The 25,878-nt window shown below is 39.6% G+C and overlaps 1 protein-coding gene across 1 annotated transcript in view; it reads right to left on the bottom strand.

Moving 5' to 3' along the window:
• WDR37 (WD repeat domain 37) overlaps positions 1 to 25,878 on the bottom strand; it is a 61,647-nt gene that overhangs the window by 11,285 nt on the left and 24,484 nt on the right. The window contains exons 4-11 of the mRNA XM_012731389.1: positions 24,771 to 24,866; positions 24,366 to 24,430; positions 20,991 to 21,126; positions 19,353 to 19,424; positions 18,762 to 18,806; positions 17,784 to 17,860; positions 13,766 to 14,006; positions 12,301 to 12,442 (exon numbers count right to left, since the gene is read on the bottom strand). Coding sequence (XP_012586843.1) covers positions 12,301 to 12,442; positions 13,766 to 14,006; positions 17,784 to 17,860; positions 18,762 to 18,806; positions 19,353 to 19,424; positions 20,991 to 21,126; positions 24,366 to 24,430; positions 24,771 to 24,866 — 874 coding nt within the window. The remainder of the gene's footprint in view (positions 1 to 12,300; positions 12,443 to 13,765; positions 14,007 to 17,783; positions 17,861 to 18,761; positions 18,807 to 19,352; positions 19,425 to 20,990; positions 21,127 to 24,365; positions 24,431 to 24,770; positions 24,867 to 25,878) is intronic.

The following is a 25,878-nucleotide window of genomic DNA, read 5'->3' as shown; positions in this document are numbered from 1 at the left end:
ATGGATGGATGGATGGATGGATGGATGGATGGATGGATGGATGGATGGATGGATGGATGGATGGATGGATGGATGGATGTCGACTTGTATCACACATGCTTCTTTTTCAGAATTTAATTTCAACTACTGCCTGGGAAAAAAGACAATCATTGGCCTTACATGCTGCCCAAGTGAATCTTTCCTCTCCAGGAATTACTGGAAATACTTCCAGTCTAAACTACTGAGAGGACTGAGCCACAGAACTATTCCCTGACAACTAATTCCTGAACACCTACTGTGCACCAGGTCCTGCTTTGTATGACAACATGCAGCAGAGAAGAGGTTCCCAGTGGAGCAAATGGCCACAGAATTGCTTCAATGTAATACTGTGACCCACTCACACCAAACAGAACAAGTACAGATGTGTGCATGTAAAATAAGCTATAAGTGACCTCCAACTGATGCTGAAGTGGTTACTACTTACATAACTATGCCAAAGAACAACTATTTTAAAATCGAGAATTTCATTTACTCACAGAAGGACACTGAAAGAGAGTAATCAGTTGGCACCAGGAAGCATCCATAGTTCCATGCTTAAGCAGGGAAGGTGACTGAAAGTCAAATTTCACTTTTAAAAAGTCAGAAGTCATTATCTCAGTCCTTCAACATCCTGTCCATTCTGATAAGTTAAAGAGAGCCAGCCAGGTGAGCACGTCATGCTTCTCTAGCACAGCCATGTCCCCACTGCCCACATGGCCCATCGCTGTGTTCACTGGTCCTAAAGGCCTGCTTCACACCTCCTGCTCTCGGCCTTCCAGTAGAGACACTTCGGCACCCAACTTCCAGGACAGCAATGCACAAACATCACATTTAGTAGATTCCCCCGTGGCCTGGGGGGCCAGGGTCTACAAGTACACAGAATCCGAATAAGCCACAGTAGGTCCCCACCCCTATGAGGGATACCTCTGCTCTTCTCTTTCCCCTTCCCACCACCACAGCCCCCCCACTCCCAACTGCCGCTGACCCACACATCTCCATCAGAAACAATAAGCCCTCCTGACCCACCTCTTCACCCACTAGGCAGCAGCCTCCCTGCAAGTCTCCCCATTCCACAGAAAGGCTGTGTCTGGGCTGCCCTGAGAGTCAGGGCTCATGGTCACCCCCACTGGACACCTGCCAGGTGGTAACCCACCTCCCCTCCTTCTGTATCCATTTCTTCACTCAGCCTCGCAGTCCACACTTGCTCTTCCTACACAATAGCTGTTCTGTCCCATCATCCCTGGGAAAAGCAGCTCTCTGACTTGCGCTTAAATGGCAGCTCATGTCATCGAGAAGTGATGCCTCTCCCTCAAGTAACTTTCCAATTGTATAGTAAGTATAATATGTGTTAAAAGAACTCCTTCTTGTAAAAGGCACTATTTTATATAAACTTTCATACTTTTTTTTTTTAAGATTTATTTATTTGTGTATACAGAACTGGGGTACAGGCCAGAGGCTCAGGGGCAGCGAGAGGCTTCACCAGAGACAGAGTGGGGAGCAAAACAGGCAGATCGATGAAGTACACTGCTGAGGGGAGCAGCGGGCGGGTCAGGAGAGGTCTGCTGCGCCATGTGGATCTCCTCCGGTGCAGGCAGGAATCGAACTAAAGCGGAAGTGGCTTTAGCTTCTCAGTGCTGTGCTTTAACCCGCTGCGCCACCAGGGAGGGTCCCATACATTGTTTTTAATTCTCCCACCATTATTATTGAGAAACGAGAATACCAAGCCACAACCATTATTATTGAGAAACGAGCAACACTTAAATGGCAACTTTAAGATACGATACCCTTCTCCTGGGCAAAACAACATTTTGATAATCTTTTTTGTTGTTAATCAAATTAAGCTAACTTTATGAAATAATTTCTGCTTATTATTTAATGCCTAAAAATAAGGCTCTAAGTTCAATAACAGTGTGGCACGAAAGGACAGTGAGACTCTGTCAAGTGACTTACTTTGCAGAACAAGAGTATATATCTAATATGTAAAGAAGCAGAACAGCAACAGGCACACCTATGGTACTGTCTGGTCTAGTGCCAGCTCTCAGCTCTGTGTTCTCTAGATGAAGTAGTAGCTCTCATTGCTACCTTCTCTGGATGAAGTACCAGTGCCCAGTGTTATATTTCCTGAATGAAATACCAATACTTTGTTTTGTGATCTCTTACTGATCTTTCCAAGGTGATCAAGTTTACCTAAGCACACAGACCTGCTTACAACCATCTATTCTCAAGGGCCCTATTCATGCAAACTCCTCAAATGTATGCCCTTGACTAATTGTGAAACATGTCCTCAGGATGTCAATAGAAGAAAATGCCTGCAGTCCATGCACACATGTCTTTTCTTTCCTTTTTTTTTTTTTTAAGATTTATTTATTTAGGCATACAAGAACTGGGCTATAGGCCAGAGGTGCAGAGGTTGAGAGGATTCACCAGAGACAGAGTGGGGAGCAGAATAGGCGGATCTACTGAATTACACTGCTGTGAGGAGCAGCAGGCGGGTTAGGAGAGGTCCACCACACCCTGTGGGTCACCTCACTGGCTGTGGATCAAACTCATGTTGCATTGGCTGCAGATAACTTCATAGTGCTGTTCTTTAACAGCTTGTGCCTCCAAGGAGGGCCCACCTGTCTTCTGAGAGCCATAGGAATGGCTTTTATAGTTTTCATTTAAGGTTAATGTTATATTATAGCAGTTAGAAATGTTAGTAGCACTACAAGCTAAGAGGCTTTGGTGATAGAAAGAAAAACAGAAACAATGTGAGACCCCAGCACAAAACCAAGCAAATCATCTCTGGCAGAGACAGAGATCGGCACACACAGTATGAGGGGCTGAATGTGTAAGCAACAACATGCTAAATGTTGCTGCAAACACCACTGTTCCTTTTCATTTCTCTCTGCATCTCTTTCTCTTCCTCTCTCGGTAACTAACATCTTAATTTACAAAGTTTTGCTCTTGGAGAATTCTGGAGAAAACACTATGTGGAACATCTTGCCCCTGAGGCTGGCAGGAAATGAGCTGTTCTTCTGCATTGTCAGCAGCTCTGAACCCCACAGCTCCAGCACCACGCTGAGTTGGTGCCACAGCTGAGTGGGAGCAGGTGCAGGTGCCAATCAGGTGAACCAAGCCCAGCTGGGCTCAGTATGTGCAAGGACCAGACGCACAAACATGATCTGCTCCATCTTCCCAAACAGCCCTGACTTCCGGCAGCTGGTCACGTCCCCACTGCTCCTTGGACAGCATCACTCCATGGTCTCCTCCAACACCTGGAACCTGGTCTGACACGTCTCTTATCTGTCTTAACAAATGAGTAGCAGTGCATTTAACACCTTCAGTTAAGAAATTCTTAGTCTGGGTTAATAATCTGACAATTCTTGAGTAGATCGTCTCAATGTCAAGCACTCTGATAGGTAGCAATGAAGCTGACAAGCAGTATGACTTACCGCCACTCTTTTTTTTTTTTTTTAAGTTCTTTCTTAATTTTTGAACAGCCGTCTCAAACAACAAATTTTAAAGGCATGAGTGGAGAAATATTAAATCTCTTCCTTAAAAAAACTATACTCCAAATTGGAAACCAATCTAGAACATATCAACAAGAGACTGATTAAGAGAATTATGTGCATCCACACTACAGATTAGAAGATGACCTCGTTTACAGAAAAACACAGCAGAGTTTAAGAATGCAAGCGTGCAAATACATATTTCTAGCAGCTTACACTACACACTGCACCAAATGCAACTGACAAGACAAACATCCACTAGTTAACACAAAATTAATCTGCCACAGATTCATTTCATAATGAAGCTGTGACATGGGGTACTACATTAGGAGTTTTCACTGTTAATCCAGGAGGCCTTAGGGATACTTAGTCTTGGCTTTATTTATAACCACTGATATCAACCAACAAGTGTCAAGAACTCAGATTCTTCTAACTACTCTCCATCTAACCAAAAGAAGGTAGAACCAAATTTCCAGGCATCTGCATTAGGGTATATAAATTTGAGAAGGAGTTTTGGGCTCAAAAGTATATGCATACAGTCTCGAGGCCACTGTAACTTTATAGGTTCTTTATACCTCCAGCTGTAATTTTAGCCCAAGGCACTGGAATTATCCTTCCAGTCCCTAGAAGACACCACACAATAGAATACCCATCGTCCCTCCTCAGATCACCTAGAATCACAAATTTGTAAACCAAGAGCAGTCTACCAAAATCTCAGCCTCCAGGCAGTTTGCTGAGAGTGCTGCCCATCCCGCATGACCTGTAAGTTAGCTGAGCCACTGACCAGGCACATAATCTAAGACAGTTAAACTCAACTACCACCCAGTGAAAAATAGCGTTCTGTAAAAAACACCTTTTCCTTTTAAAAGCATAAAACCCTTAAGTCCGTAACATCTAATGCAAAGCTATTTTTACCCTTGTAAGTTTATGGTGCAGAATGTAGTATTTAGTATCTCTTTAGTATATCCTCCCTGGGTATTTGGTAATAAAAGCATACAAAAGTGTCACAACTTTAAAGCAATGATAATTTTTAAAGTGATTTTCTTAAATTTTTTTGTTACATGTGCTGTACTATTTTCTTTAGAAGAAAGTGCTAAAGTTTAAATATATGGGTGGATTTACATTTATATGGAAAGAATAAAGTGAAAACAGAAAAAACTTTGCATTCTCTTATATTTTATCTGTGTTAAGGTAATTTTATTTTTTTTCAGTGCCAGAGTTTATTCACACTTATAAATACAGTCAGCCAGTGTACACCCAAGTCATTGGCCACCCACAAGGAAGCTTAATGACCAGTGACTGCCTAGACTGTTAGTCTCTTTTTATAGCAACTGAAACAAAAGGAAAATGGGGGAGGGGGGGAGGCCTGCATCCACCAAGTTCCACAGGAAAGACAGATGAGAGGCAGTCTAGGTCCATCTAGGTCCTTCTTAGAGAACAACCTCAAGGGGCATCTCTCAGTTCCTTTCAAAAGCAGTTAGTAAATTTAACCTGCAGATATGTGCCTGGATCCACCACCCATTGGTGCAGGTCTACCTAAAATGAGCTGTAAGCTAAATCCACACCCACAACCAGTACAGGGAACACAGGAGAGTAGGCAGAAGGCCTGAGCTTACCAGACTTCTGAAATAGCAGCTCAGTAACAAATTAAACCATCAGGTGAATAACACATGAATATATAAAATTCTAGGTCATTTCGGATGAAAAGCTCTAGATTTCAGATCCAAGTCTTGAAGAGGAAATACACTTTAATAAATATAGTGAGAAATAAGTGCCAATGATTGAAATGCCCAGACATTCCAAAATCTTCTAATTAAACACATCTATTGTTTTCAAAAACAGTATACACTACAATTTGTATTTTAGCTATTACAAAAGGAATTCATTATATAATCTAAAATTGCTTTTCATAAACTTTGATATACTTTAGATCACTAACAACCAGTCAAATAACAGTTATACTAAAGGAAAGCCCACTATGGTAAAATTTCTATTTAACTGGAAATCTCATTATACAGAGTGAAAATAAACATAACACATCAAATAAAAAAAAGGCTTATTTGTCCTTTGTAAAAATCTGCAATGAAAGCTTTAACATAAAGCTTATGTCAGACAGTTCTGCTGCTATCTAACAACAACAATGCAGCCCAGATTGCAAGGGGACCCATAGGACTACAGATTTTTATCTTACACTTAAGCATTATAACTCAATCTACTTTTCAAAATGGTATAGAATCCATGTAAAAGTACAACAGTGAGAAAGAAAAAAAGGAGGAGAGAGGTGAATACCACAGCTCCAAGTTTCTAGAGAAACTGCATTATAAAAGTAGGCAATAACCTTGCAGCAAATACAGCAACCTCCTGCCGCAAGAAAACCCAATTACAGGATTCAAACTGGACAGTAAAATAAACTACTCACATTATAAAAGACACTGAATTCTAACAAACTTTACTAAAGAACTTGTGCTAGGTTCGCATAAATGAAAGCTTACCCTAAGATAGCTTCCCAGTGTATTCCATATCACATGAATATGAAATATGTGATTCCATACATTTAAGAAATATTGGCTCTGTTTAAGCAATGATCCATTAAAAAAACTTCACATGCAACTTTTCAAGGCAGTAACACCAAGACGTAAAGCATAGCAAAGGTCTTCAAAACTCTATGTCTGAGGGCTCTCCCTGGTGACACAACGAGTTAAAAGCACCGCACTATGAAGCTCTCTGCGGCCACTGCAGCACAAGTTCAATCCCCAGCCAGGGAGCTGACCCCACATGGCACAACAGACCTCTCCTGACCCGCCCACTGCTCCCCTCAGCAGTGTACTTCGTCAGTCAACCTGTCCTGCTCCCCACTCTGTCTCTGATGAATCCTCTCACCCACCACACCTCTGGCCTATACCCCAGTTCTGTAAGCATAAATAAATAAATCTTTAAAAAAAAAACAACAACAACTATATGTCTGAGTTTTGCTGTGCTTTTAATGGTCAGGAAAGAACTGGGTACAAGTACTCGAGGGAACACCCTGGAACTCCAGGAGGTTCCTGTCAGCCTAGAAGGCAGTGCTACAGGCAAGAAACCAGTCCTGAGAGATACCACGCCGGACACTAGGAAATGCAGAAGGCCCACCAGTCGTCAGCTCCCTGAGTAGTGCTGGCCAGGGGTAGAAACAGACAGGAGCGCAGCTGCAGGGATGAACACTGAAGGAGAGCCACCAGCACAGGCTGCAGCAGGGAAACAGGTTTGAGGGGAGAGAGAAGTAATCCTCAGTGAGGAATCAGAACAGGTCACAAGTTCAGCTACTTCACTGCAAAACAGGTACTCATTTTTGGTTTTAACAAAAGCATGTTTTGCCTCTGAGTGGGTCCACATTTATACCCATTTGCAACAGAGTATATACTCTGTTGGTGTTGTCTGTGATATGGACTTAACCTACAAAACCCATGCCATAGACAAAAAGCAATAGCTCTGATAAAGAGAAGTCCTCAAGTACCACACACGTCCAGGTTTTCCAAACTAGAGGTACTGCTACAGAAATACCTGAGGTAACACAAAAAAGAATGTTACATAGGATGAAGCAGCCTGCAGCCCCACCTGCTGACCAGGGAGTGTGGGTCTCACCAAGCAGGGGAGCAACAGATACAATGAATGAATCTAAGTCAGATCCACCAATTCCCAAAGGAGTAAGAAAAGTTAACCCCTTATCTGATGTATACTGAAGGAAATTAGGGCCAAAAGAAAACTTTCTCAAACTTATTTCTCTCTCTACAAATCAACAAAATATGCTGGTTCATCCTTATGAAAGTGAGAAAAGGGAAAAAAGAAAATAATTTGATTAAAAGTCTGCTTTCTTTCAAAAGTTCATGTTTCCTCACAGTTACAGTGAAAATGTCACTGGGCAAAGGATCATCCTGGGGCTCCTCAGTCTGTTCTCCCTCATCTCACCCCACCCCACCCCCCATAAAAAGCAATGAGCCAAGAAAATTTATGGCAGCAGGTGTCTGATCCTAAAGTCATCAGGTTTTTTTTTAACCACTTTTATTTGTCAGCCTGTGAGAAAGTAAAATTCTTGCAAAATTTTATCCTTGATTCCTGTCTTGTCTCTGTCCTGGGGCCCTGTCTATTTTAAAAGCAAGCAAATAATATGACTTAGGAAATCTAAACCTTAGAAACTGTATCACAGATCCACATTACAAATAAGAATCCCTTCACAACCAATTATAGTCCTCAAAACTGTATCTCCAATAAACATTTTATGTATTTGCCAGTGGTAAAAAGACACCACAAATCAAACATTTTAAACTACACCACCGGTATTCCCTACATTCCACAAGCAGAGGGAGATAGATGACAACAGCCTGTTGTTAAAATACCTTTAAAAGCTAAAACATGAATTTCCATCAATTCCCAGTAGTAGAAATACATTCCTAATTATTTATGCATGAAACAAAAATACGATCTTTCAGACAATCGAATGAGGCAAAAAACAGTATGCAGGCCCTCCTTGGTGGCGCAGCGGGTTAAAGCACAGCACTGAGAATCTAAAGCCGCTTCTGCATGAGTTCGACTCCCGCCTGCCCGGAGGTGACCACATGGCGTGGCAGACCTCTCCTGACCCACCCGCTGCTCCCCTCAGCAGTGTACTTTGTCGATCTGCCTGTTCTGCTCCCCACTCTGTCTCTGGTGAAGCCTCTCGCCGCCCCTGAGCCTCTGGCCTGTACCCCAGTTCTGTATGAATAAATAAATAAATCTTTAAAAAAAAAAAAAAAAACAAAAAAACAGTATGCAACTAAAAGTTCTTTAAGTAAACTTAAGAAGACACTACTCCAGAAGAACACTTAATGTAAATTCACCTAAAACCAGGCAAACTTCAGGAAATAAACTCATCTCTTGTGCCTCAGTTCACCTTCCAGAACCTGGAGGGACTGTAAGGTTGAACAAGTTGAGTACATCTTCACTCTTCACTGTGCTTGTCTCACATCACGGATTCAATACAAGCAGCTGCTTCAATTCAAGTCTGTCACTTCCAGACACTGGCCAAGAGGCAGTCCTCCCTTGCTGTCCAAAGGCCTTTAGTCTTCCACCCAAAATGCCTACAAAGTTTAAGTCCAAGTTACATTCTTTCTCCTAGAGGCATCTCACAAGTACAAAAAAAAGGCACAAAACCCCCTCCGCACCTAATCCTCACATCTCTGATGAGATTTTGCTCATCCAGTATCACTGAGCAGAGTCAGTTTAGTGAGCAGACTAGTGCTCCAGTCTGAGCTAGGTTGGGAAGACTATCGCACCAGAGGCAGTGTGTCCTCAAACACTGAAGGGTAAAGTCCAAAAGGGTGAGGCCACAGGTGAAGACACTCAACAGTTAAATCTATAAACAACAGCATCCATGAAAATTGAAACAACAAAGTGAAAAGTCCTTAAGTCTGTACTAATTCTCAATTACATTAATGAAGAAAGTCCCAGCCAATGAGCTGATTCAGTGAGCAAGTCACTGACCATGTTAGACCTACTAGAAGAAAGGTTTCTAGGGAACAAGATATTCACATTTCTCAAAGCATCCCTTCACTCATTTCAAAATGCAGCATATATCCTCCAAAAGGGAAGTCTGGAGACACTAGCTATGGGCCAGTTCAGCACCCCCGATGGTGGGGTGCCATGGTGAGATGCAATGTATACCACAGGGGCTGTGAAGGACTTCTGGCAAAAAGAAAACTACAAGAAAAAAATGCAGAGATACGGTCATTCGAAAAGAAAATGACTTGGATTTGTCACAAAAAAGGTGACTGTCATGAAAAATAACAAAATAGGTGGAAGACAGTCCTAGATTAAAAGAGAAGAACACAGAATCTAAATGTAGTGAATGAACTCTGATTAATCCTAAAAAACAGACCCAAAGATGCTTTGGGGAACAACAGGGATAAGTATGAATAGAGGGTATCAGACATTATAGAATTCTTAATTCAAGTTCTTAAGTGGATAATGGTACCAGAGTTAGCTTGGAGAAGGTCCTTAATCTTAAAAGACACTTTCTGAGATATTTAGGGGTCTTGTGTCATGACTTAACCAATTTCCTAAGTCAAAGGATTTAGCCAAAGAAACATTTGTACTCTGAATACAATGTATGTGTATACATACATACATACAGACAGACAACAAATGTAGAAAAATAAAAACTGGCAAATCTGGAAGGGGATTTCATGAACTACTCTTTCCAGGGTTATATATAATTTCAAAGTACACACCTGGGTTCAGGCAGGTTGAAGAGGGAGGTGGAGTGTTGAAGCAAGGACAGGGAGCAGGTGAGAGAGGTTCCTGCTACCCTGACTACCTAGAACTACCTTTCTTTGGACTCAGAGAAAGTAAACCTTAAGAGCAAAGAAACAGCTGCCCTCAGGCCACCCATGGTATCACTCTCCTGGCCTCCTCACCCCCTCCTCCAAACCCCCCCACCACCACCACCAACACACACACCCTGCTGTATGCCCTGTTGTCTCCTCTGCATGGCCCAGCCTAACTTGGTTACAAATGTCCCTCCATGGTCTCTGTTCCCACAAAAGAGAGAAAGAAATAACTGAGACCCAACAGAAAGTAAGGAAACAGGATGATGTGGGGATCCCAGGTTTGCAGTGTGTGGGCTCCACTCAGTCCCCACTACCCTGTGCACTGCACAAATTACTAAGACTTCAGGATTTCCTGTTATGGGGCAATGTTATCAACAGAGAAAATGCCTCCCTTGAGTCAAGATGAATGCAATGCACATACTGAAGCACTCAAAGCCAGTCATACACTACGATCTCATTGTGTTCTTCTATTTAGTGCTCACTACAAACAGTTCAGCAAACCTCAGAGGCAAAAGAGACCAAAAACTTTTTTTTCCCTAATTCAGTGTATTAGAAAACTGTGCCCTACTTTTAGAAACTGCACCAAAAGTTACTAGCTAGTCTGAGGATGCAGATGGTGACTTGTGAAAATGATTTCAGGCCCTGCCCATAAATGTAGGACAGAATTTGGTGTCTCCTCCTTTTTGGAAACAGCATTGATAAAGGGCTTCTCCATCCTCCAAAACTCACCTGAGCCAGTTCTTTCTTAAGACATACTAAACTGAGACAAGCTGTCACCAGAAGAAGAAATTATGACCTTTATTTAAAAAGGTGAATTAACCAAGAGCTCACTTGTGATTTTACCTAAAACTTTCCGTCTAGTACCCTCTAAATGAGCCTAAAACGCACACCTTCACTACCTGCATCTTCTGTAATCTAGCAGGCCTAGTGGGTGAAAATGCATAATAGTTGAGGGTATAGGCAGATTTGGAGAGAGGCTGAATCTAAGTTACATCTATTTAGGACCTAATGATACCTTTACTTCTTAAAAAGAAAGATAAAGAAAGATAAAGAAAAATCTTAGCCTCTCTTCATTTTCCACAAAGACAAGGATCTTTTATTAGTTTGGGATCCAGATTAATTCATTCAGGCATCTCCACACAGTTCTTCAGAAACATCCTAGCCACACATACTACCACTAGTACAAGTGCTTCTGTACTTGTACAGTAGCTTTGGCTGCTTTCACCATGTTTCATCAGTCTGTTCTAATATCTTAGGTTATATCCTTTAATTTCCAACCTGTTAGGTCAGTTTCTTTAATAGAACAATAAAACTGGGATGAAGTCCTCCATCCTAGTACTTCAGATAATTGCTTTGTCTTTGTAATATCTTAATAAATCTAGATTTTCTATTTTTAAAAAATTTGACCTAGTTTTCAAAATAATGAAGAAAAAAATATTTTACTAATTTTGAACATTAAATCTAAAATGTAGGATAAATGTCAAACATTTAAGACAGACCTGTCTACTGTATGATAGAAGGCAAAAAGTATTCACTCATTAAAATGAGTGTGTGAGCAACGGGGTGGGGGGAGGAAAATGCACGGGATTATGGTGATGGCACATGGGTGACTTGGTGATGGGAAACCCGTGGGGATTACAATTGAGATGGGAAAAAAAATGTACAAAATGATGTAAAAATAAACTTTTGTAATTAAAAAAAAAAATGAGTGTGTGAGCACTACTACATGCAGCAGGTCCTTTTCTGGACATTCAAGAGAGGGCAATGTGTGGAGACAGCATGCCACAGGAGCAGTGGTCAGGACACATTAGCAAGTACAACTGGACAGAAGCCTGCCCACAGAGTAAGGTCCAATGGTAGAGGGGGAGGTCTGTGGCATGAGTAGCAGCTGGAATGAGAGTCATAGCACTTATTAAGAAGGACTGGGCTGGGAAAAGAACATGTTTATGGAAAGAAACAGATTTTTGTTTAGACAAAGTTATGCCTGAGCTACCCAATAGCCACCCAGGCAGATGGAGATATAACAGTTAAAGAATTAGGGTGTATCAGTCTCTTCCCCTGGAGCACTGTGCAAATAACATCAAAACTACAACCAATCCAGGGAGATAACCTGTGAGTGGCTGTGAACAGCTGCCGTCTAACCCTCTATACAGGTGATGCTCACTCATGCCACCAACCCTAGAGTATTTCTTACTTACTCTGACCCTGTCTCCCCACTGCCCTATACTAATCCCATCCAATTTCTTGAGAAAACATCAAGTAGCCCTTAATTTCCTCCATTCTTTGAATTTTCCAAGATAGAGCTGAATGTTCAGGGAAATAACAGCAATGTTGAAAGATAGTGGAGTTAGAAATTAATTCTGAAAATTAAGGTAAGAATTTTTAATACCAACCCATGAAACTTTTTTCATGAACAGTAAAAAAGAAATCTCTAAACAACTGCAACTCACTCTGTGTGGCCTTGGAAAACATTCACGGAGTGGATGGAGGGGTCCCTGAAATCCCAAAGACGGAAAGTTGTGTCTCGGGAGGAGGTCACCACAAGCCTCTGGGTAGGGTGTGTGCAACAGTGTGTTAGCTCCTGGTCATGGCCTACAATGAAAGAAAACAAAAATGCAAGATCATCCACCTGCAGATAGATAGTTACCATGAAGATTTTTTTTTAACTATTATTTTTTTTATTGAGATAATTTTTTTTAATCAAGGTATACAGATAGAGGTATCAATTCAACAGTAAAACTCCTTAAAAAACAGAAGAGTCAAAAAAACATCTTAAGAGCTCTACTGCTAGTATCCACTGGAAAAATAATCAGAGGGAACCACTTAATAATAGCATGTGGGGGTCACAGTGGAATTCATATCTGCTCAGGAACAGGAAATCCTTTCACTCATGAATCTAAAGAAAACAGGAAAATATGAGTGTAACCACTATTTATGATCTAATAGGTTAAAGAGCACAAATCCCTTTACCAAATTAATTTTTAATTCTTCACCTTCAGAATAGTGTCTGCTTACATAACATGCAAAATAAAATCTTTAACAGTAAATGAGGAAATGTACTTACTGACAAATTTGAAAAATATTGACAAATTTGAAAAATATCTATAGTGAGTAAATTGCTAAAATGGCCCAGAGACACCTATCTCTGGTATACAACCTCGATGATACTTTCCCTTGAGTTTGGGTAGAACCTATCAATGTGATTACATATCGCTATAAATCATGACGTAATCTAAGGTAAAATGGATTTTACAAATGCAATTAAGGTCTGTAAGTCAGGTAGCACTGAGTTAATCAAAGGAAGATTGTCCTGGATGCACCTGACAATTAGATGGACGCTTTAAAAGAATCTGAGTAGACACTCTCCTGCTGGCCTGGAAGAAAGCAAACAGCCAGGTAGTTAAGAGGCCTTTATAGGAGGTCACGAGGAGGGCCTCTGGATGCTAATACATACCCCTGCTAATAGCTAGCAAGAAAGCCAAGAAGAAATGACTCCTTCCAACAACAAGTAATAGGCTCCAAAACGTCAGATGAGATCAAAGGCCTGGGCAACACTTTTACTTCACCTGGCAACCCAGAGCAGAGAGCCACCAAACAATCCCAAGGAATTCCTAATCCGAGGAGACCAGGAAATTATAAATTCATGTTATTTTAAAACAATAAATTTGTGAAAATTTGTTACAAAGTAACAGGAATATACCACCATATATCAAATTTATTTAGATACTACATGTTACAATTTAAAAAAGATAAATTTAGGTACCAACAGTTATATTATTAGACAGGATTTCTGAAAATTATAACCTGAAAGCTAAGATAACAAAAAAAAAAAAACTGGACAAGAAATAATTTGCAATATAAGACATAAATGAATATAAAAGCAAAGTACCCAACTGAAAACAGACTTTACTGTACCTGTCAGAGAGTGAACAAGCTCTGATGTCTCCACATCATACAGATTTGCTGTTCTGTCCCAAGAGGCCGTCACCGCCTGCTTCCCCCCAACCAGCCAGTCAGCTGCTATGACCACTCCTTGATGGCTCTTAAGCGATGTCAGCGGCACCCGAATGGTAGGACAGTCACTGGACACATCTCCATCTAAGTCCGGCTCATCTTTATCAGAACATTCTACTTCATCCTCGCCACAGATCTGCTGCTGAAGGTAAAAAACAGAGAAGTTCTCTGGGAATCTTATATCTTTTGTAATACAGCCACATGATCAAACCATTGTTATTCTAGGACTTAGTCATCATTATGAACAATACCAGAATTCTATCTGATGCTGGATAAATGCTAATCAATTTTATGATTATCTACTAAGAAGGAAAAAATGAAGACCATTGACATCAATCAAATCATAGTCCGCTTTTACCAGCCAAAATGGCTGATTTTTTTTGCGTTTTCACCACTTACCAATAGAAATATAGTTAAACTAAACAAACATAATGGAAAGTTAGTAGTTTATCTAATAAAAAGAACTCTCAGGAGCCTTTTAAAATATATTTAGAATTTTAAAGCTATGATATGAGAGTTGGTTTTATTTTCCTATATACAGTGCTTAAGTTTTTGTCAAAAGCCAAGGATAAAACACAAACGTAACAGTCAACCTAGGCTCTAACTCTTTCAGTAAAGGTTTTATCATTCAACAAATACTTATCAGGTCCTACCCAGAGCCAGGCCCTAGACAAACAGCAGAGAAGGGAGCAGATAACCTCTCTCTGGCCTATACCATGAAACTGTGTACAGGTTATGTGATGAAAGCACTATAATCAGAGGTCAGCAGAACCCTGCCCCACAAACCTTACATACTAGCAAGATAGGTCACATACACATAACTATGCCAAATGGAGACACAGTACAGGGAATTTTGTCATTTGTATACAAACACAGCATAGGAATATGTGTCATGTATACATCGTATAGGACTGTATGTCATATAACGAGGGGTACGTATTATATGCACACATACAATATAGGAGTATGTGTCACAGGTACACATATAGCATAGGGAGACATGTTAGGCAGTAATAAGCAGGGTGAGGGGTTGTATAGTTATGTGGGCTGTTGTTTTTTACAATATTATCCGGTGACCACTCTGTGCTAAAGCAAATCTGAGATGGTACATAAAGAAAACAAGGAAATACATGCAACTATTTAGGAAAGAGAACTCCCAGCAGATGGAACAGCATGAGCAAAATCTCAAGTATGCAGAAGTAGAGGTCTGTAGAGGTAATTTCATGTCACTTGTGAGTAGTTCATATAAAACCTGACAAAATAGACACTGAATTTCATTCTCTGTGTAATAGAAAACCACCAAACAGTTTGAGCAAGGAAGTGAGACTATAAATTACATAAGGATTACAGTTCTATATAAATATACCAAAAAGGAAAAAATGAAAGGGGTATGTAAATGAGCTGAACTATATCCCTCCAAAATTTGTATGCTGAATGTTCAGAAACAGTATATAACAGTGTGAGTTAAAATCAAAGACTAGGGCCCTCCCTGGTGGCGCAGCGGGTTAAAGCACAGCACTGAGAAGCTAAAGCCACTTCCGCATGAGTTCGATTCCCGCCTGCCCCGGAGGTGACCACATGGCGTGGCAGACCTCTCCTGACCCGCCCGCTGCTCCCCTCAGCAGTGTACTTCGTTTATCTGCCTGTTCTGCTCCCCAATCTGTCTCTGGTGAAGCCTCTCACTGCCCTGAGTCTCTGGCCTGTACCCCAGTTCTGTATGTACAAATAAATAAATCTTTAAAAAAAAAAAAAAAAATCAAAGACTAGAGGCCCTCCCTGGTGGCGCAGCAGGTTAAAGCATAGCACTGAGAATCTAAAGCCGCTTCCGCATGAGTTCGATTCCTGCCTGCCCTGGAGGTGACCACATGGCGTGGCAGACCTCTCCTGACCCGCCCGCTGCTCCCCTCAGCAGTGTACTTCGTCGATCTGCCTGTTCTGCTCCCCACTCTGTCTCTGGTGAGGCCTCTCGCTGCCCCTGAGCCTCTGGCCTGTACCCCAGTTCTGTATGCACAAATAAATAAATCTTAAAAAAAAAAAATCAAAGACTAGAACTACTAAGAGAAACTAGAAGGTTAGCAGCAGAGCTGAAGAAATTAAGTTGTTTTCAGTTGGAGAGCAATTACGCTGGAAATGAAATCACAAAGAAGTGTTCACTCTCCACCAGGAATGTGACAAAACCCTTCCTCCTGCCCCCATGGCAGTGTTCCTGCAGGACCCGGGAATCACATGATTCAGTGCACCTTGAACTCAGAGGGGTTCCCCAGTGAGCCTATGTTATGAGGCAGTTACTACCAAATATAAGCAAAATTACAATAAGGCCCTCCCTGGTGGAGCAATGGATAAGGACACAGCACTGCAAGCTAGCCACAGCCACTTCCGTGCAAGTTCAATTCCCAGCCTTAGAGGTGATTCACATGGTGTGGCAGATCTCTCCTGACCCACCCACTGCTCCCCTCAGCAGTGTACTTTGTTGATCTGTCTGTTCTGCCCTCCACTCTGTCTCACCACCCCTGCAACTCTGGCTTATACCCCATTTCTGTATGCATAAATAAATCTTTTTTTAAAATCACAATAAGAAAATAAAATCAATTTAAAATTCTAAGTAATCTATTAAGTATTTTTCATGTAAGAATTATACATAATTTTCCCTATGACAAATTATATTATTAAAAAAACCAAGTTATCTCATTTTCTGAACATAATCCTCACCCTCATCTCTCTGCCCTGTCTTCCATCATCACTCACTGTTTCTTCAATAAATAGCAGTTTGATAATTTCACAAGGAAAAAAGACATTAAATAAAATGCATAATATACTCAATTAAAAAGGAACTAATGGCCTCTTAACTAAAGAAAATTCATTCCTACCCATCACTGGGATTTCTTAAATGTTTAAACCCATTTCCAAGTAACAAAATGTTTAAAATGTTTTTAAAAGAGAAAATGTAAAGGAATATTCAAAGTCAGAAATATCAAAACTAAAAGATTACCATTATCCCTCCAGCTATTACAGAAAAAAATCACAAACAGAAACCTAACTTTTGCTTTGCTATAAAAAAAAAAAAAAAATCAAGGCACTCTCTCCCCCTGAGGTATCATTTCTCCCTGCTTAAGCCACATTAGAAAGGTTAGCCTTTCTGACTACTACAGAGAGCTACCTGGACAGAAACTAGGAAGATCCTTTCTCACAAATGAGTAATATTCTTGATTCTGAATACAGGGTATTGGGCTGCAATGATGCAACTGTATTCAATAGGGCAAGACAACAGTAATTGAAGGGTTTTTGGCCTAAATACATCGATTCAGTGTTCTTCTCATTATGCAACCTCTTTTGTTACCTACATTAAAGCTTTACCCACATAAAAATGTCATGCATACCACTAAATTATATGGCCTATCTTACATGAAGATATCGACATGCTGTCTAAGCATCAAATACATAAAATATTAAGACATATAATCTAATCATTAAGAAAAAAAAATTAATGGTAGATGTTTAATATTTGTTAAACAGCAGGATAAAGCAAATAGATACATCTTTAAGTAAAGGTACTTCTTGGACACTATCATGGTCTATATGGGCTACCAGAAGAAAGCACCAAGACTGGGTGGCCATGGTCAAGGTGCAGGCAGGTTTGGATTCTGGTGAGGACTCTCTTCTGGCTTGTGACAGCCACCTTCTACTCGTGTCCTTACATGGCCTTTCCTAGTGTCTATGAGGAGAGACCCACAAGAGTGCTCTCTGGTGTCTCTTCTTGATCTGAACCCTTAGGGGGTGAGGGCTTCATATATGAATTTAGGGTGGACACAAACATTAAGTCCATAACAGATACTAAATTTATCCTAAAATTTGCAAACATCCAGAACCCTACCAACATACCCCATGTCGCGTTTTCAGGGTAAGTAAATGTGCTGCTTACACTAGTGTCAGCAATGGGCTGAGGTGTCGGCAGTTGAACCGCGTATCTCCAAATGTGAGCAGTCTGGTCTCCCGAAGCTGAATAGAGAAATAGGGGAAATTACCCAAAGAGTATACACCATGTACAAAAATGCTTCTTGTCAGGCTCTGCTAAGCAACTTTCATAATTCAGTGAGATGAATATATTTTCCTTAAAGAACTATTTCTGAAACTGTATCGCACTACTGAGAACAGATATGCAAAATTAAAAGAAAGACTACTGATAAAATTAGCCCACCCTTTCATTTAAGTTATGATAATTCAGAAAAAAAAATGGACAAAATTTCCCTCCATCTACATAATCTGAGTGAAACCCAATTATATAATAACGTGACTACAGTAGGTTCTCACATGTATCACTTGGGTAACACACGCATGTACATTTTGATCCATGCAATCTCAATGATCAGGTGCACAGTAACAAAGTGGTTTTCAAAACCACTGTATAAAATTATGGCAAGTCAAGTAAACACAGCTTAGGCAAACAGTCTTGACAGGAGCGAACATGCTGGCTCTGAAGATGCCCGAACCAGGACTGCTGCCTTCTCATTTCTGTATTTTGGCACATACAGGGTTAGGGGGTTGACAGAACCAAAAGGGCTTCAGAGAACCAAGTTACAGTATATGGAGAACTGTCACAGTGCAAGTGGGGGAAGCAGGCAATTATGAGGAGTTTCACAAAAAGACTTTAAGAAGAACAGGAATCCACTTTAATTCACAATAAAGTGAAGTTCATCTCATGGAGATTCACTGTTGACTAGTATTGTACTTCCCAATGTATTTTTCTTTATTCTCTTCTCACTTAAGCCATAAGATGTTTACCAGTGACTGTCCAACTTTTGTAAAAGGCATGAGTAGTGTTGATGCTACTCATAAGGAAACACTACAGTTGTTTTAAGATTATCAACAATTTTGTCCAATAATGGAAAAGTCAACATACCAGTGAGAGCCAACTGCTCTGATGGATGAAATTTTATAGAATTTACTGCAAAATAAAAATATTACAAAAACAGGTTTATAAAAACAAAAACATACATCAACATGTACTGCAAAGTTAAATTTTAAAATTTTAAGTCAGTGACATTGGTCACAACACTGCCCACATAGGAATATAACAGAGGGTGAAGAAAGATGCTACATTCGCTGGAAGTGCATGCTCTACAAACTTATGGCTCTTTACCAGCTATGAAAACAATCAAGGCACAGCTATACCTCCCAAATGGACATGTAACTTTGGTTAAGTAATGCATATACGTATTTCATTTCCAACAGTGTCACGTGTAATCTTCTAGACAGTGTAAAATAAAATATGGACAGCTCCTATTTGCACATGTTTGGAAAACTGAGCTTTTCCCATTAAGAAGCTCATATAGCTGGAGGCACACATCTGCCTATTTGGCTGTGAGAATACCCTCATGTCCTTCCTGACAGCCACATGAGCACACCTTCCCAACAGGAACTACAGTCAAGTTTTTAACAGAAGATTTTACCAAGCCCACACTGGAAACAGCAGTGTTCAGCACATGCTCACCTGAGCCCACATGGCCTGTGTATTTAACTAGGCACCTCCCTGTCTCAATGCTCCACAACAAAGCGGTGTGATCTGGAAGAAAAAACAAAGACGAGTAACTGCGCCATCACCAATATTACAATTTTTTAAATAAAAGAGTAAGAAAAATATTTCAAAATGCTAAGTTATATTTCCAGAAGTACCTTGCACAACTTAAATTATACTAATCTATAATTTAATTGATCAAATAAAGTATTTCCAGAGAGAAGTTGATGACTTGACTGAGGTTGTGGAAATCTGGAGACCTGAGTTCCTAGTTCACTGTTGCACTGACTGTGTTTACATCACGCGTTTATTTTGTGGAAATACTTAAATTTCAGTTTTATGTTTATGAAAATATTCAGATGCAAATGGCATCCAAACCCAGTAATATGTTACATATTATCTGAGATAATAAATATACATTTGGAACTTTCCTTTAGAAAATAGTAAAAAGAAAACTGGCATAATAATAAAAAAATAAAAAGCAGATAATAGAAAATCTAAATTAAAAAAATGCCACTTAGCCCAAAGATATTTCAGAATTATAAAAGGGCCCTTTATTCTTTTTCTTTTTTTCATTATAATCTCCTGTGGAGCTCATGTGTAAGCATCATTTTGACAAGACGAAGAGCTTTCTTCATTATTCTAACTAGTTGAACATTTTATATTTCCATTTTAGAAGACAGAATCTAGAGAGTAATTAACCTCTCACAAGCTGGGAAAAGTTGTTTTCAACAAGTGAGCATCTTGTATAATTTTAGCAGTTGTTATCTGAAGGAGTGTTAAATGATGCCCTTAAAAACATATTTTCATATGTCTTATAAAACATATTTTCTCCTGTAAGCACATGTCTCTGATTAGCCCACCCTCCCTCTGCAGCCCTGCAGTCAGTGACCCCTGCAGGCAAAGTTCCCTCCGTCAGCAGCTCCACTTCCATCCAATCTGGAGATGAGTGCACCTTTGCGGGAAGTAGACCATTTCCCTCCACCATAGTTCAAGAGCACTTTCAAAGCAGATGTACACTTGGTTATAAATAACAAGAAGAACACTAATCAAAAAAATATTAATCTGGGCTCCCTGATGGCGCAAGTATTTAAGTCTCAGCACTATCAAGCTCTCCACAGCCACTATAGCAAGAGTTCAATGCCCAGCCAGGGAGGTGGCCCACATGGTGCAACAGATCTCTCCTGTCTTACCAGCTGTTCCCCTCAGCAGTGTATTTCAGTAGATCTGCTCTTTCTACTCCCCACTGTTTCTGATGAATCCTTTCACACACACCCAACTCCTATACCTTTGGCCTATACACCAGCTATTATACACATAAATAAATAAATCTTAAAAAAATACTTAATACATTTAAAATACATCCCCACCTTGTGTTTGCACCACTATTCAAATAGCAATTCCTTAACACAGCTACATGCCACAGAGCAGCATTCACTCACAGCCTTTGGCAAGACAAGAGCATCAAGCCCATCAAGGCTGAGAGCTTTGATTTTCATGACTGCTCAGTCATATTTGCTTTCAGGGATCCCTCTGCTACCACACCTACAGCTCAGTGGTTGGCACCAGCTGCCACACAGTCATGCCCACAAGCAGGGCTGGCTGTGCACTCACCCGCAGATGCTGTACCCAGCACCACAGGCTGTGTCCTGGCCACACTGACATCCCAGATGCCATCCCTGTGGCCAATGTACTCCTTCACGAGCTGGCACACAGCCCTTGATGTGGTGGTCTTGAAGCTGGAGACAATCTACAATCATGATGGGAAGGAATATTGTAGACAATTTATTGAGCAAATGTTTTTAAGTTTACAAAGGTAAAACAGAAATAGGTGCTTTGAAAAATGCATAAATCATTGTCTAGATTACTTAAAACAGCAACACTCATCTAGCTGAGTATCACAAGCAGGAATAAAGTTCTTGCTAAGGCATCAGAGGATCCCACAGTTCTCCTATCCCACACAGCACATATATCCTATCAAAGAAGGAAGCCTATCATGCATTACAAGTCACTCTTCCCCAAACTCAAACCATCAGACAAAATTTCAAAAATTAAAGAATAAATAAATAAATGGACATGAAAAGTGAGGAAGTGCCCCAAACCCTTTAACACTAATTACTTTTATTATTGGGGGGCTTTTAAGTTTTGGTAATTTACACCAATCAAATACTATCAGTAGGAGAACACTACATGGAGGGGAGTAATCAAAAGACGACACTTCTAACAGACAAGTAGGTTTGTCCAACAGTTTTTATTGAGCGCATGCTTGGCGCCAGCACTGCGCCTGGAGGTGTAAATGCAGAACACGGAGACAGTGGGCCCTGGCCTCAGAAGCGCACAGTCTAATGGGCACAGAGCCAACAGCCACACAGAGGCACACACGATGGGAGTATTGTCTCATATGATACATGCAACAAACAGTTCTCACTAGCTCTCATAAGTAAAAATATTAAGTGCAAAAAGATGACACTAAACACAAAGAATTCTTCAGTTTGGTTTTTAAGCTGTTCTCAGATACAAGCATGGCTTTTTAGTTTTAAATAAATCAGAATAATGTAGATTAACCAGAATACTAAAACAATAAAATCAAGTGAAAGAGAAAAGCTGGTGGTCTTATAAAGCTGTTTGAAACACTGCTTTAGCAAAGTCCTGAGATGTATCTAAATTTATCCCTCATAAACACAGTAAAACATAATCCACTGGTACATCAATTTGATATATGCGTTCAAGTTATTCCCGATACAGTGAAAGACTAAAACAAAATGCTTGATGAGGAGACAGACTTTAACAGGCCCCATTTAACTTGGTTTAAATTTTAAAGGAATTGTGAAAGGACTTGCTTCCTCAAACCCATCATCATCATCATCATCATCATCTGCTTTCTTCTTGAAAGTTAAAATCCTATTATTCTAGCAAAATTGTCCCTCCACCATCTGAAAAGTGTTTTTGCTGGCTGAAGGTACGCTGAGATGTGAAATAACAAAACACTGAAAAGACAATGATGTTAAAGAACATGCAAACGCCCCACACAGGTTGTGAATTTCATTTTCCAAGCCTTCCACTTCTTTTAAGACAACATTATTGTAAGACAAACAATTGGAGTCACATTAGTCAACGACCCCATTCAAATGGCAAGAACAGAGTCACTGAGCAGAAACTCAAACCAAGCACATAATTCTGGTGGAATTATCACAAGATAACAGTTTATGAATACAATAACAAATTGTTTCATGTGTTGGCTCCAAATGCCCACTGAACCTCCATTTTACCTGATACAACCTAAAATACTTTAACAAAATCATAAATGCTTTTTTTTTCCACAATGAAAGATAATTATCTTTATAAAAATATTTTGTAAATATTTTCACCAATTTCTTTAAATGTAGACGGTCACTCCTCCACTCCCAATAAAACATTAGCAATATATCATCAGTCATCCACAAAGGAGAAAAAATTCTTCTAGGTATTTTTTATAACCTTTGGTTGTCCAGTATTGCACCAAACACAATACTTGCCTTTCACAGCTCCCAAGTCAGAGAGGGGGAGACTGAAGAACCTAGAGTGGAGTACTTTACTTTCTGCATTCATACTTACATTCATATACAATGTAGCACAGATTAGAACATATTTTGTTATCAAATGTCTCTAATTTTCAGATGTCTCACACTTTCATTACTATTCTTTAAGGTTGGTACACACAGTGTGCACAATGCTACAAAGATCATTAGCAATATGTTTCTTATAAATTCAAATGTATTTCCAGTTTCTAAAATGACAGGGGCTTTGGGCTTCAAGTATCTCTAGTACATCTCTTTAAAGTATTACCGTGCATACCTTTACCTCTGCCCAAATATTATTTTTACTGTCCAGAAGAACAATTTTATATAATATTTTCATCTTATACTACAGAAATGATCAGAAAGTTTTAGAATTCCAAAACTACACTGCACACATGAACTGTAACTACTAGAATAAATAAGACAATTGAAGATAACAAGAAGTTAAATATGAACATAATATCACACTACATTTTGAAAAAAAAGTTTAATACTAATTTATTAAAAACTTCAAAACCAATACATGTTAAGTATTGTAACAAAACATTTTAAATCAGTAACATACTATAGAGTTATCAAACACAAGCAAATGGCCTGCAATATTCAGGTGCTTTTTGGTAACAAAGAATTGCCAAAGACTTTAAAATTAGCAGAAATAGCAATAAGTCTGAATGTGATCTATATTCACTGCAGCTAATCTCTCTGTGGATATCATGGAAAATAACTTTAAGCACAAAGTAACAAACTAAAAAAAAAAACCAGAAAGCTAACCACCATACCATTATAGAAGAATCGCCATTAATTTCAACCTTTCCCTCAAAAGAAATGTACACTCACTGAGGTTAGGTAATTGATTCATTTTTTTATATATTAAAAATACCTCAAAATATTACTTTATAATAGTATCCATCATAAACTGATTCCTAAACAATTAAATCCTTGCTACTCTAAGGAAACCAGAACAAGATAGCTTAAAAAAAAAAAAAGCAAAATGCCACATATGTCCCTATGTGCCTTGGAGACAGAACTTCACTTCTTAATCATATTCAGAAAATTAGAGATGGTAAACTAAAGTGTTCACTACAGCTCAGAACATACTTGTGTTGCTTTAAGCACACTTACTAGCTTTCTCCAAACTCAGTCTCTATATTTAGCCAAATAAAGAAAAATATATTTCTCCCTGAAAAAGACAACATATTTATTATCAATGCATAATATATTAAGTCCAATAAGTAATAAGATATATTAGAGTCTACATATCTACATACTATGGTCATTTCTATGATATTCCTTTTAAAAGCTACATTTCCTAAACACCAGAGGTTTACCTTTTTCTATTACACATTTCTAACTGGAAAATATGCAGCTTAAAATAGACATCTGCACATCTTAAATACCACATGATTGGCCCAAGAGCCAGTGTCTCGCGTACCTTGCTGGTGGAGGCTTTGTATGTGGTCTTCAGTTTCTGGGAAAGCTGGCTGGTACTATGACTGGCTGTAAAGACAGACAATCAAAATTCAATACATTTATACAACCAAAGAATCATAGAATCTCAGAACTAGAACAGACTGGGGACAGCCAATCCACCTTCATGTCACACTGGAAGACAATGGATCCCAGAGGAATTGTCTATCCACAGTGTCATGAAGACGATGGCAGAACAAGAATGCAAATCTCCAGGCTCTGCATTTTTTTTTCTTCGATACCCATATTTGAATCATGTATTTCAAGTATTCTGGGCTATAAAAAGCAAATAAATCGTGCCCTTCATTAAATTTCAAGTGTCCTCCACATATAATTTGTAGGGCAATCCTTTCAAGAGCATCAACCTTACCTTTTGTTTTGAGCTGGCCCTTACTCAGTTCTGCCCCATCGATCGCTTGTCCTTCAGCAGCTAAACGTTCATTAAGAGTTTCGATTTCTCGACGCACTGAAAATTAAAAAAATTAAGGTAAAATACGTATTTTTATGTTTAAACTCAACATTTCTAAAATCTGAGCACAGAAAAATGTTACATACTTGTATTATCAAAACTAGCAAAAATAATATTGCCAATATACAAGATCACAGTTTTGTAGAGTTCTCAAAAAAGTCAAGACCAGGCCCTCCCTGGTGGTGCAGCGGGTTAAAGCACAGCACTGAGAATCTAAAGCCTCTTCCGCATGAGTTCGATCCCGCCTGCCCCGGAGGTGACCACATGGCGTGGCAGACCTCTCCTGACCCGCCCGCTGCTCCCCTCAGCAGTGTACTTCATCAATCTGCCTGTTCTGCTCCCCGCTCTGTCTCTAGTGAAGCCTCTCACCGCCCCTGAGCCTCTGGCCTGTACCCCAGTTCTGTATGCATCATTCAAGATAGTGTTCCAAAAATAAAGCACAAATGTTCTTCCTATACAAGAGAAAGCATTATGCCATCAGGGTTCTAGATTTTAACAATTTCCTTTGTACTTTATTCTGTACATTAACAAATACTATAGCACTACCTACAACTCAAAGAATACAGTCTAGCTAAAAATAATAAAATGAGGGGAACATATAATAAAAGCAACTATTATTGCATGGTATAATAGAGCACCACAGAGCAAGAAATTCAAGGAAATTCTGACAAATGAAGAAGAAAATACAGAATTATAGGGACAAGAGAAAACAAGGAAGGTCATCAGTTTTAAAGAAGAGAATGAGCAAAGCCACTGTACAAGATTATGTAGGCTACAAAATGATGGATCAGGGAGCAGTACCTGGGTGAGACTGTGGGATGAGACCAGGGTATGAAGAAGGCTGAGTGCAACAGCTTTGAACAGACCCAGTCCAAGTAAATGCTACCACAATTTACCACTAGTGCAAGTGAACAAAACCATTAAGCACATAACAAAGTAACTCAAGTACCATTGATATTAATAATTTGAAATCCTGTGATTTTTCTTGAACAGACCTCATAAATTCATA

Source organism: Condylura cristata, unplaced genomic scaffold (genome assembly GCF_000260355.1).
Source record: "Condylura cristata isolate star-nosed mole 26May11 unplaced genomic scaffold, ConCri1.0 scaffold00030, whole genome shotgun sequence".
NCBI lineage: Eukaryota > Metazoa > Chordata > Mammalia > Eulipotyphla > Talpidae > Condylura > Condylura cristata.
The sequence above is the reverse complement of the archived record's forward strand: the minus strand, read 5'-3'. Positions and strand labels throughout refer to the sequence as shown.